At 51.4% G+C, this 12023-nt stretch overlaps 5 protein-coding genes across 5 annotated transcripts; 2 read left to right on the forward strand and 3 right to left on the reverse strand.

The window, feature by feature from the left end:
• Window positions 1-368: 368 nt before the first annotated feature.
• Window positions 369-2165, forward strand: ColSpa_05243 (putative transporter; the record flags this gene model as incomplete). Its single annotated transcript, XM_049271455.1, has 5 exons — window positions 369-903; window positions 956-1476; window positions 1538-1859; window positions 1933-2066; window positions 2145-2165. 5 exons carry the CDS (start codon window positions 369-371, stop codon window positions 2163-2165), a joined length of 1533 nt encoding a protein of 510 aa, XP_049127412.1.
• Window positions 2166-2785: 620 nt separating this feature from the next.
• Window positions 2786-3505, reverse strand: ColSpa_05244 (uncharacterized protein; the record flags this gene model as incomplete). Its single annotated transcript, XM_049271456.1, has 1 exon — window positions 2786-3505. One exon carries the CDS (start codon window positions 3503-3505, stop codon window positions 2786-2788), a length of 720 nt encoding a protein of 239 aa, XP_049127413.1.
• Window positions 3506-5335: 1830 nt separating this feature from the next.
• Window positions 5336-6426, forward strand: ColSpa_05245 (deoxyribonuclease Tat-D; the record flags this gene model as incomplete). Its single annotated transcript, XM_049271457.1, has 2 exons — window positions 5336-5416; window positions 5488-6426. 2 exons carry the CDS (start codon window positions 5336-5338, stop codon window positions 6424-6426), a joined length of 1020 nt encoding a protein of 339 aa, XP_049127414.1.
• A 137-nt stretch (window positions 6427-6563) lies between these two features.
• ColSpa_05246 (saccharopine dehydrogenase [NADP(+), L-glutamate-forming]) lies at window positions 6564-8230 on the reverse strand (the record flags this gene model as incomplete). The annotated part of the gene is made up of 6 exons (XM_049271458.1): window positions 6564-6788; window positions 6862-7099; window positions 7155-7603; window positions 7663-7721; window positions 7790-8074; window positions 8134-8230. 6 exons carry the CDS (start codon window positions 8228-8230, stop codon window positions 6564-6566), a joined length of 1353 nt encoding a protein of 450 aa, XP_049127415.1.
• Window positions 8231-8787: 557 nt separating this feature from the next.
• On the reverse strand, window positions 8788-10438 carry ColSpa_05247 (endo-1,4-beta-xylanase 1; the record flags this gene model as incomplete). Its single annotated transcript, XM_049271459.1, has 4 exons — window positions 8788-9005; window positions 9264-9432; window positions 9485-10053; window positions 10105-10438. 4 exons carry the CDS (start codon window positions 10436-10438, stop codon window positions 8788-8790), a joined length of 1290 nt encoding a protein of 429 aa, XP_049127416.1.
• Between the last annotated feature and the right edge of the window lie 1585 nt (window positions 10439-12023).

Consider the following 12023-nt stretch of genomic DNA (forward strand, 5'->3'; position numbering starts at 1 on the left):
CTATGTCCCTGCAACGGACAATACCCGGCCCCACGCGGACCACTCCGTCGGTTCCCCATCGGGAGAGCTCTTGGTGAAACTGCAAGAAAAATACAATGTGAAAATCCCGCTTATCGTCATCCCGGCATACCCCGGTCATCCAGTCCGTCATTGGCACTTGGAGAAAAGCTGGGGTCGGTGAGAGATCGCAGCGATTGCGTGATGGCCTCCAAGCTTTTTCCTTTCCACTGCCTTTGAATTCTTCCCATTCTTTCTTCCTCACCCCCAATGATAGGGTTTCATACCAACGCGGACTTATCCAATCCTGAAACTTCAGATACCAGCAAACTTCCATTCTCCACACGAGAGAGTTTAACAACAACGCAATTATGACCAAACCGCACTCCCGGCCCCGCTTCTCGGACGAAGAAGTCGGCAGGGCACGAGCCACTAATCCTCCGAGCCCAGCATCGCTGCCGCCTCCGTACTCCGACCCGGAGACGGAACCTTCCGCTCCTCGCGAAGACCAGCCCCTCCTCCGCGATCCGGCCACCTCAATCGAGGCCGGCGACACGTGGAAACCCCCTCGCGGCTTCGGTTGGATCGAGCTGGCCATCATGTCCAATGTCTTCTTGTACGGCTTCGACGGAACCATCACGGCGGCGACATACGCAGTCATCAGCTCCGAGTTCGACGCCGCCAACACGGCGAGCTGGCTGACGACATCGTACCTTGTTACCAGCACCGCATTCCAGCCGCTCTATGGCCGCTTTTCGGACATTTTTGGACGGCGGATATGTTTCTTCGTCAGCAGCATCACCTTTGGGTTGGGGTGTCTAGGCTGTGGGCTGGCGGATAATGTAGTGTTGTTGAATTGCATGCGCGCGTTGACGGGATTCGGAGGAGGCGGGCTAATGACAATGGGTCGGTATTCCCCTTTAGGTTGAATAGTGCTGGCGACTGACACGAAGGATAGCTACCATCGTCAACTCAGACATGATTCCCTTCCGCAAGAGGGGCATGTATCAAGCCCTTCAAAATGGCATGTTTGGCTTCGGCGCCGTCGCCGGTGCCTCCTTCGGCGGGTCCATTGCCGACCACATCGGTTGGCGTTGGTGTTTTCTGCTGCAAGTCCCGATCTCTATCTCGGCGCTTGTGCTTGGCGCTCTGGTAATCAAGAACCCAGAAGGTGGTTTCGACATCAACACGAACGACTACAAGGCTATTTGGTCACGTATTGACGTCTCTGGAGCGCTGATCCTAGTCATTGCAATCTCTGTCCAGCTTGTCGGGCTAAGTTTGGGAGGCAATGAGCTGCCGTGGAGCAGCCCCGTGGTCATTGGCACCCTGGTTGGCAGCGTCGGTCTGCTTGCGTTGTTTGTGTTCGTCGAGGCACGGACTAAGGCTATTCCTGTTATCCCTTTGAGGATGCTCAAAGGACGTTTGCCAGTTCTCACGCAGATTTCCAATGTTTGCGCTGGACTTTCCGCATATGCGGTGAGTAACCATGTCATATGCCCAGGTAGCCCGATATTGTGGATACTAACTCATCTATCAGTACCTATTCATGCTACCCCTATTCTTTCAAGTCGTCTTACTTGACTCTGCCACTACGGCTGGTGCAAGACTTGCAATTCCATCGCTCGCGACACCCCTGGGTGGTCTTGTTGCGGGTATCGTCATGTCGCGCTGGGGAAAACTTGTCTGGCTCGTCCGCACCGGTGCTTTCCTGATGCTATTCGGAAATGCCCTTGTGACGGCCCTGCAGTTTCAGGACTCGAAGTGGAAGTATTTGGTCTATATTTTCCCGGCGAATCTTGGGCAGGGCATAATATACCCGGCGATTCTCTTTACGACGTTGGCTTCATTCGACCATGCCGGTTAGTCCCCACTCCAATATAAATGCCCTATCCGAGTCAGCTAACGTTCGCATGAACATGATAGACCACGCAGTTTCGGCGTCAACAGTGTATCTTGTTCGCTCTCTTGGCACTGTCTGGGGTGTGGCAATTACATCGGCGATAGTACAGACAACACTCAGCCTCCGACTGCCCGAAGCCCTTGGCGACATCCCTGATAAGTGGAGAGTGTGTTGCCCCTTTTTGTCTTGCTTGTATTTTGCGTTACTAACGTATGTCCTACATGTAGCTCATAGACGAAATCAGGCATTCTGTGACGGCTCTTAAGACACTTCCAGTAGAAGTACGCCTCCCCGCACGTCACGTCTATTACGAGGGTATTCGGTACGCTTTCGCTGCATCGACAGCGTTCGCTGGAGTCGCCCTGCTTGCAGCAGTTTTCGCAAGCCCGCGTGGCCTCCGTAGCACTCATAAGTAAATAATTATCAGAGGTTGCCTGGTCGCGTCACTTGGTAATTTCTATGGAAAAGTCATGATCAAGCTAAGGAGATGGTGCAGGATGCTGACGCATAACGATGGATATCAAGACAGTGGTTGTTCCGCAAAATATGCTGGGAATCAAAAGGAAACACTAGACATTAGACGTTTCTACAATGCAAGAACCAGTGCAATTTCTTTCTGAGCCATAATCTTGCTGCAAGGGATGCTTAAAGATTCTGGGACAAACATAACACGGCGGAAGCACTAAAACTTAGATTCACTGCTCTTGCAATCCCGTATCGTTCTCTTAAGAGCAAAAGACGCCGAGGAATAAAAAGATCGATTTAGGAGGCACATGCTATCTCTATTACATGGACTAGTTGCGTATGCCAATAAAACCCCATGTAGAAGGCTTAAAGTAAAAACAATCTCCTGCACCCGCCAAAGAAGCGTAGTCAACAATCTACTCAAGCCAGTTCTTTCTCAAGAGCATCCGCCATCTGACCCAAGGTGTCAAACTTCCAGTCATAAACCTCGCGATTTCTGTTGCCCATTACCGCACCAGGCCGCACGATCCAAGACGATTTGATCCCCGCCTCCTTCGCGGGATGGTGATCATGAAACTGGCTCTGTGCTGTTTGCAGCACCTGATCCTTTTCAACTCCAAAAGTGTCTTTAACCTTGCGCAGCATGTAATCAAAGTTGCGTTGGTCAGGCTTATAGGACCCAACATCCTGAGCAGTGATCACCAGATCGAACGGGACACCTTCAAGAGGCCCCGGGTTGGTGGCAGCGAAAGACTCGCGGTCGACGTTAGACAGCACAACAAGCTTGTAGTACTTTCCAAGGCGGCGCAGCGCATCGACCGTGTCAGGGAAAGCGGGCCAACGACCGACCGAGTCCCCGAAGGCTTTGGAGGCTTGCGGAGCCGGCGGAGCCAACCCAAGCTTTTCGGCTATCTGCGGATGGATCGTGGTGAGTAGTTCGGAGTACAGAAGGCCCGGGGTCTTGGTTTGCTGTTTGACTTCGAGGTCATGGTACACCTCCAAGAGATGTTTGCGGGAGAAGTCGGTCCGCTTGTTTTCTTCTAGGAGGGGCTGCAGAGCTGCCAGCATGCCGCTCTCCCAGTCGATCAAGGTGCCGTAGACATCGAAAGTGAGGACACGAAAGTCTCTTAGGCTCGTCATGATTTCAAAAAAGTGCGGTAAAGGCGATAGTTGTTGCTTTTTCTTGTCGATATCGTATTGACGGTTGTATTCGCAGTAACTTAAGAGATCTTAATGCCTATTTGGCTTGCGGTGGAATTGATAGTGTGTAATGTGCGGTGGGAGAAGGACGAAACAGTCTGAGGGTTTTCGAGCTTTGAAGCAGGAGTAGTCTTAATATTTATGACTTTGACCTATACTGTCGGTCCTTGGTTAGTATCTAACATGCACGATGAGGCTGAAGTAGTGACGAGATAGCCTCCGCTCGAAAGGGCGTAACATGTAATGGGTACGTATTACTTTCCGCGGATCCCATCCCGACCGGATGGTCGTTTCCGGCCGTCCAAGCAGACACAGTGGTTAAGCACGGTTAACACCGGCCCGGCGACCGGACCGGGCTCCTGTCTACAGACGCTAAGCTTTGTGTTGCAGATTTATGTAGCAAAATGCTGATAATTTCCAATCTTGGCTATAAGGGTTCAATCTGCAATCTTGAAAGACCTTACTAGACGGGCTTTGTTGATGGCTGAAACACTAGGGTTCGTATTAGTAGTATTTGTAGGTGGCATTTTGACACATTGCGGTTAACCGATATGAATTGGTGCATTCGTGCAACTATGTATATGGGCAGACTATTTAACTTAGCCTCTAATCTTCTCGAGGACGTACGCCTGAGGGTATACACGAATCGAGAGCAATTCGTACGCTGATATCACTGTCTGACAAACGCGGTGCGTCTATCGTACTTCTATTATGATTAAAAGACCACAGGCAACTGCGGATTCTACGCTGATGCGAGGAAAAGACTAGCTCATGTTTGCTGTGGAATGATTCTGACTCACAAAAAATACTAAAAGTTTACCCAGAAAGCAGTGTTGATGCTGACTGTTGTATTCTGATCCGGGATTGTTGGATCTGATATTAACAATGGCTTAGAGACTAGGACAAGGGGGATCAAAGCTAGACGCCTAAGTGACTGGCCTGGAAAGCAACCATCCAGGGACATTAGGATTTCCTTGAAATGAATGGAAAAGAGTGTGAGTTGATCCTCAAAACTCTGGGTCTACATAGGCCATCACACTAAAAGCCTTCATCGCAAGCCAAATCACTAACTAGGAGCGACTCGAGCAGTTTGGTAGATGGAACTCACGAATGTGTTTTGTCATTGACTACTTATGATGGTACCAGTGTAAGACTTGTGGCGAAGGGTTCGGTGGAGTAGAGTCCAACTATTGCCATTCAACTAAGAAGACCAAGAGGTGACACTGGAGGAGGTCGAGGGCTAAGTTAAACGAGATACGAAAACCCACTCATGTTCCTAATGGCTGATGCGATGCTAAAAGACAGTACCCACATAGGGACTGGCTATTCAGATTAAGGGAAACTAGCAAGTTTCTACGCTGGTTTTCAAGAGCTATCATTGGCCACGGCTCAGTCGGCAGTGACTCGCCCCGCTTGGGCTCATAGAGTGCGATTAAACTAACCATGTTATTCTTTATGCTCAGTACAGATGGAGAGAGGAGTGGCATTTGAGCCGGTGCCTATTGTCGTTTAGAACCGGCGACCCCAACCCCGGTACCGGCCACTCCCCGGTCGACGGTGGCCGCCAAGACTAGCCCAAGACTAATCGAAGCGGGGAGGAATGTGGGGGAAGACTGCTCGACAACAATCGAAGCGAGACCTCTCAATATTTAATTGGCATAATAATTCTGATATGTTGAGAACACTCCATCTACAAGGAATAATTATACGCCCAGTATATCTAATCACTGTTTGATATAGCAACTGATACCTACGGGAAAGATAGAACTGATGGCACCGGAACCGGATCTGCTAGTCGGCTTCCCGGCAAAAGCACCGGCGAAGCCAACTACCAAGCTGCGCTTTGCAGATGTAAGTTCCTTTCCCGTTAGCCTTATGCACACATACAGCACAGATCTTAGGGAGCTAAATATCTGTCCCAGGTCGCTGTCACAGGAACAGCAAAAGACTTTGCAGGCTTCTATAGAGGCAAGCAGTACCATCAACCGGACTTTGATGCCGTCCTCGACCGCGCCCTGGCCGCGGGTGTCGAGAAGGTGATGCTGACCGGCATGTCCCTTAGTGACGCGGTGACCAATATTTCCATTGCGAAGTCGCGGCCGGCGGGGACCTGTTTTGTGACTATCGGTATCCACCCGTATCATGCAACCGAACCGGATGCTGAGGAGGATGGCGGCGAGGACGGGCATTTCAAGAAGTTGGCGCAGACCGTCCGCAACGCTCTGGAGCCTACGAACGAAGGGCCTCGGTCAGTGTTGGCGGCCTTCGGCGAGCTTGGCCTCGATTACGACCGTCTCAACCACGCCTCCAAGGAGGCACAGATCCGCACCTTTAGACGCCAATTGGACCTCTTTGCTGAGGAAAAGTTCGATCTACCCCTATTCCTCCACTGCCGCGCCGCGTTCGATGACTTTGTGGACGTCGTCAAACCCTACCTCCCTAACCTGCCCCGCCGAGGACTCGTTCACTCTTTTGTCGGCACCTCAGTCCAAATGAAAGCCCTCGTGGAGATGGGATTCGACGTCAGCGTCAACGGCTTCAGCTTTCAGGACAAAGAGAGCCTGGAGATGGTGCGCGAGATCCCACTGGAGCGATTGCAGATCGAGACGGACGCGCCCTGGGGCGAGATCCCCGCTGGTTCGGAAGTTGCGAAAACATTTCTTACCAATGCGCCTGCTTTGCCGCAGAGTAAGAAAAAGGACAAGTTTGAAATGGGACTGATGGTAAAGGGTAGGAACGAGAGTTGTACTATCGATAGGGTGGCTTTTATTGTGGCGGGGTTGAAAGGATTGAGTGTCGAGGAGGTGGCTGATGCTGCTTGGCGGAACAGCGTCAACATGTTTGGGCTTGGTGAGCTATGAACCAGGTGCATAAGTAAAGGGAGGGATAGATAAAAGTCCATTCGTTGTCTCTAGAGTATAAAGCAACAGCAATAGGATCAGAGCTACTGCATTTCCGACGAAAGGTTTCGAATAAAGGCTCCCGTAACATTGACTGTCTAAAGAGTCTTCTCAATCAATTTAATACCCTCCTCCTCAAGCTTGTCGCGGATTGGGTCGCAGATCTCCGCTGTGTAAGGCGCTAGTACCCCAGGTACATTCAGGGCCGGCTCGCCATCAATCAGCAGCTGGGTAGCGATGCCACATGTAACGCCGACCGATTTCGCCATGGCAGAATGCCCATCGGGGTCTCCCAGAAGCTCCAGTGTCGAGGTTCTTGTCTCCTTCACATACCGTCCATTAGCATCAATGGCACAAAATGCGAGCAAGGCACTACTAGCTGCTGGTGGTGTTTACCTTTCTACCGTCTTCCCATTGAATGACGAACTTGTGCTGGAGCATGACCAAGTCCCGTTCACCGGGCTGGAAACTCATGAGCCGCTCGAGCTCGGCACAGAGTGTGTCGAGAAGGTTTCCTCGAAGGGTGGCCGGCGTTTCGGAGAACAATCCAATCCAACGCAACCCTGAGATGATTCTCTCTCTCTCTACGTTGTCTGAGAACCCGCACAACTCATCAATGCGCGTAATGAGGGATCTACGCCCCGTCAGCGGATAAGCGCGATAGAACTTGTGTCGTTCGGGCAACTCACTCTTCATCAGATCCATGAGAACTTATTGTTCGGCCAAATACTTCCCTCAGCGTCAAACCGCCGCTTTCCTTCTCCAACCACGCCCTCGACTGCGTATTCAACCACCCTAGCGTTATCAGCGCTGCCACAAAGGACGGGTTTCCCTCATACCGCAGCGAGCCTCGGACAACTGTCTCTGCTTCGGGGATGTTGTAAAACTCTCGAAACGGGACTGAGTTCCGGTTCGGGTATGCTACGAAAGAGTATCCGTCGGCGACGTAGTATGGGGTCGCCTGTGCCATGAGGTCTTGGTTGGAGATTTCTATCTCTTTGCCGTCTTGGAGGTACGAGGCCGAGTTAAATTGTGAGAGAAGGGCGCCGCGCGGGGACCAAGAAAACTTGAAGCGGAGGGGGTTGTCGGCGCATTCTGGAGCTGGGAGGCCGCCACAGTATGAATGGAACTCTTTGATCTGTCAATATCCTCTGTTAGCACCTCATTGTGGATATCCGGGAGGAAACAAGTCGTTACCTTTCCACCCTTGCTGTGCACCTCGCCAATGGTTTTGATAGCGTACAAGTGATCCACGCCTGAAGAGTCTCCATGAGCCATTTTCTCCAAAAGAATATTAAGGAAAAAGCAGAGGGGAGCGTCTCACCAGGATCAACACCAACTTCGTTCAGAACCGTGATCCCCGCCGCTTTGGCTTCATCCTCCAACTCCTTGATAGCCGGAGACACATAACTTGTTGTCACGACATGCGTGTTGCCCCTTATCCCGGCCTTGATAACGACCGGATGATGTATGAAGGGAACAAGAGATATAACCAAGTCGTGGGCTGCTACATGAGCGTCTAACTCCGTGGAGGCGACGTCAAGGGCGATGGCCGTGGCTCGGGGATGGTTCGATGCCAATGATTGAGCGGTGGACCTGGTCCGGCATGCTGCGTTCAGGCGTCAGTTGTCCGAAGAAAGCCCAATTGTTAGAGCGCGGGATATGGACCAATCGTCAATTTGTTTCTCTCATTTCGGAGGAGGTAATCGACGCATGGCTTGGCTACCAAGCCGCTGCCGAGGACGAGGATCTTTTTGTCAACCATTTTGGCTAACCGAGAACAATTCGACGGCTGAATTAAAACCAATCAAAAAGAACGCAAGAAACCAGCTTAAAATTCTAGGTAAGATGGAAAGAACCATCCTTATTGACTTATCTATATCCCTGTTGTTCTCTCCACCCCGTTCTCCTAACCACCTCGTTGGTCGTGAGTCATCCGGCGGAAACGTTTCAACAACCGACCACTTACTATGACGTGCGAGTTACTAGAAGAAACCGCTAATGATTTACACGCAATTGATGGTCTTATTCCCGACAGATCCCTTCGAACAGACGAAGGCGAATGTTGGCGCTATGCGGGGATCCGGGCTGCGTGCATTCTTTCCATGGCCAGGGTTAGCATGGTCAGGACTTGTGCTGCAGTCAGACAAGATAAGGATCTCACATACTTATTCTTAACGTTCTGGAAACACATGGAAAAACAGGCAAAACACATGATTGAAAGATCAGGTTGGTTACTGGTTGGTTGTTGACAGATTACATGGGCAACCTTCCCCAATACCTGTCTTGACCGATCGCAGCGGCACTCAGCCTACGTCTCCACTACAAGCATTGATAATACCATGGGTTCAGCACCGTGCAACTACTACCAGCCGCACACTTCGTCGGCCCAACATGATTGGAACCTCCACACTGTCCATACTTAGTCTGCGTAGGCTCCGGGGCCGGGGGCGGTGTTGTCGATGTACTGCGCGACGAGGTAGCCGAAGTACTAGTCGTCGAGTGGACTGTCGACGTAGCTGTTGGGGGCGGAACCCAGACTGTGATAGTCACAATCACGGTGTCAATGTTTGTGACCGTGACGACCTGTGTCGTCCAGCTGGACACAATGACCGTCACAGTGGAGCCTCTGGCAGAGGATGTTGACGGAGACTGGGTAATTGGGGAGGATTGGGTTGTGCTTTGAGTCACGTAGGTGGTCATAGTTGATGTGACTTGGGGGGAGCTTGCTGGAACTTATCTTAACATGCTTCTCCTCAAGAAAGGCTTCCCAAATGGTCAAGGGACTGGGGACTTACTCGTGGCAGCACTTGTCGATGTTGCCAGTCGTGTACTAGTACTGGCTCGAGCCGCTGCAGCGCTCGAGAAAAGACTGACCAACCCCGTGTAGGCAGGCTTCTTTTGAAGATTACTGTTCCAAAGGCAAGCATCTCCCTGGCCAGGGAATGTTTGCGGAACCCAAGAGTACTTGCCAACGTATTAGCATTTAAGCGTTGCACATAGCGGGAAACGGACTCACCTGGTCGGCAAAGTCCCACACCGTGATGCCAACACACTTAGGCGTATCAAGACATGCTTGCGCAACAATCTGATAGTCCCGACTCTGCTGCTGCCGATCCGCATCTGAAGCAGGAAGCCTCGGATGTCGAATATCGAGCTCCGTGTAGGCAACCTCGTCAACCAAGGCTGCGAAACCACCCAAAACGGTTTTCAGGTTCGCCAAGCTCGGCGTCTGGCCCACGATGAAATGGGCCTGCAGGCCGACGCCGTCGATCCTAGCGCCTGAGGCCTTGATGCTGCGCACGATGTTGAGGGCTTCATTGTACTTGGCGCCGGGACTCTCAATGTTATAGTCATTGTAGTACAACTTTGCGGCTGGATCTGCTGCGCTGGCAGCTTGGAAGGCGAGGGGGATGAAGTCCTTGCCGAGGGCTCGGTACATAGGGCTGTTGCGGTAGGCACCACTATCCTCGAGAGCTTCGTTAACCACGTCCCAGGCATAGCATTGGCCTTTGTAGTGACCGGCCACGTTCTGGATATGGGTTTGGAGGACTCTCGTCATGGCATCGCGTCCATTGATGTTGTTGACTGCTCGTTGTCAGAGGCTTGTAGAGAACCGACTCAAGATTATTAACGTACCCCAGCTGGGCAGCTGGCTATGCCACACAAGAGTATGGCACCGCAGAATCTGGCCAGCCTGTCGCGCTCTGTTGGTGACAGCATCACCGTTGGTGTAGCTGAACTGGCCTTGGGATCGTTCTGTGGAGTCCCACTTCTGTCCGTTGGCTGGGGTGATCTGACCGAACTCATTCTTGTTCGAGGCGATGTTCATGTACGCTTGGTTGTTAAGGCCAGGATTATCAACAGCTGTGCCAAAATACTTGAAGCCTGCCGCAACAGCGATCTGGTTCAGCTGCGCGTTGACCGGAATAGATGCAACCAGGACGGTCATGAGAATGCTAATGAGGTACATCGTGAAGATTGCTCGGGTTGGCCGAAACAACAAGAGATCTCAAACACAGCCTACAAGAACACAGCATCGGTTCAGCAGCACAGAAAGACACCAGGATAGTAATATGTAAAACCTCTTTGTGAGCCATATCATGGCATGACTTCAGGCAGAACCTTTTGGGTTGTGGTTGCGGTAGTGATTTAATATGGATCAATCACGAGATGGCTGCAAGGGGATGAAGCCACAGACTGCCGACCATGGATTGGCATTGTATTTCCTGGTTCTCGTGCGGGGAGAGCATTCGGGTTGGACATCGGAGTCTCGAAAAAACCTTCTATCGATATGAAAGATAGATTTGTTCAGGATCAGCGATGTGCCATAAAGACATAGGATGCCAACGATGACCATTTCGGGAAGCGGGAGTTGTAGTATCGAATTGTGATGTTGCCGAATTAGGCCCCAATGTACACTCAACCCGGCTAGATCTAGAAGCCCGGCCCACTAAGAATAGGCTTATGGAGAGGGCTAGGAACTTGGCACGCGATTGTCACCAATACTGTTTAGGCTAATAAGATGGGAAGCCCACGGTCGGCTGCTAGGTAATTTGGCTCAATGTTAAGTCATATTCGTAACGAGGTGGCGATTCGTTCCAGGCGGGGCTTGCGTTGTGCATGGTTGCTGCTATTCTTCTAGCGAAACCAAATAATTCCTATAGGCGAGTTTGTCAACCGGTTGGTTCCGGTGAAGTGGTCAAGCTATACTCTTCGTGGCCATAATCAGGCTCTGTAACCTCCGTCGAAGGACTGTGGGTTGGCATCAGGACGGTTTCGAACGGAACGAGGCGGATGCGGGGAAAGACAAGCACCGAAGGAAGTTTGAACGTGGCAGTATTAGCTCTGATACGAACCATGTCAAGACAACAGCTTCGACTTAAACACCGAGGCGAGACACACAAGCGATGCTCTTTGACAAGAGGTAGCCTGTCCTTACCTCTCCAGGGGTTGATGGACATGAAATGAAAGTGGATGGCCTTGGAGACCCTGCAAGTTATGGCCCTCTGCGGCTCAATCAAGTCCACGGGCCTTGCGCTAATCCTGACGTCGTCAGCAGCTCTGCGTGGTAGCAAAAACAGGCTGACGGTGATGAGTCGAAGCCTTGATCCACCAGCGCAGTTCTAAGGCTGTTGAGACTCGCCTCCTCAGTTTTCCACATTCCAAAAAGAGCCTCGATCTATGTAACATAACCGCATGGGTTTCCTGCAAGTGTTTAGTAGCTCGCCTTGAGTGGATCCTCCGGCATGTCCTTGGCAAGGAGTTGAGTTGTTTCGATGTGCAAGGCGGTACTGCCCGCATTATCATAGGGCTATGAACCGCCCATCCCAGGGCTTCTACTTAGCAATGTCCGAGTGACCAAAACCTGAACGCAAGTTATCGCCTTGCTTTTATCTCCTTCCTCTTTCACATCCTCCTCCAAGTACCTCGGCAGGGAAACCGCAGAAGACTATAGCAGGAACAACAGAGACGAGGCAGACAAAGGCGTGGAGTCCTGAATGCCGGTTCTCCGTCTCTCTTGTAGTAGCCAATCTGTACTTCGCTGATTACAATGA

This window comes from Colletotrichum spaethianum (genome assembly GCF_022836535.1).
Source record: "Colletotrichum spaethianum MAFF 239500 DNA, contig11, whole genome shotgun sequence".
Taxonomy (NCBI): domain Eukaryota; kingdom Fungi; phylum Ascomycota; class Sordariomycetes; order Glomerellales; family Glomerellaceae; genus Colletotrichum; species Colletotrichum spaethianum.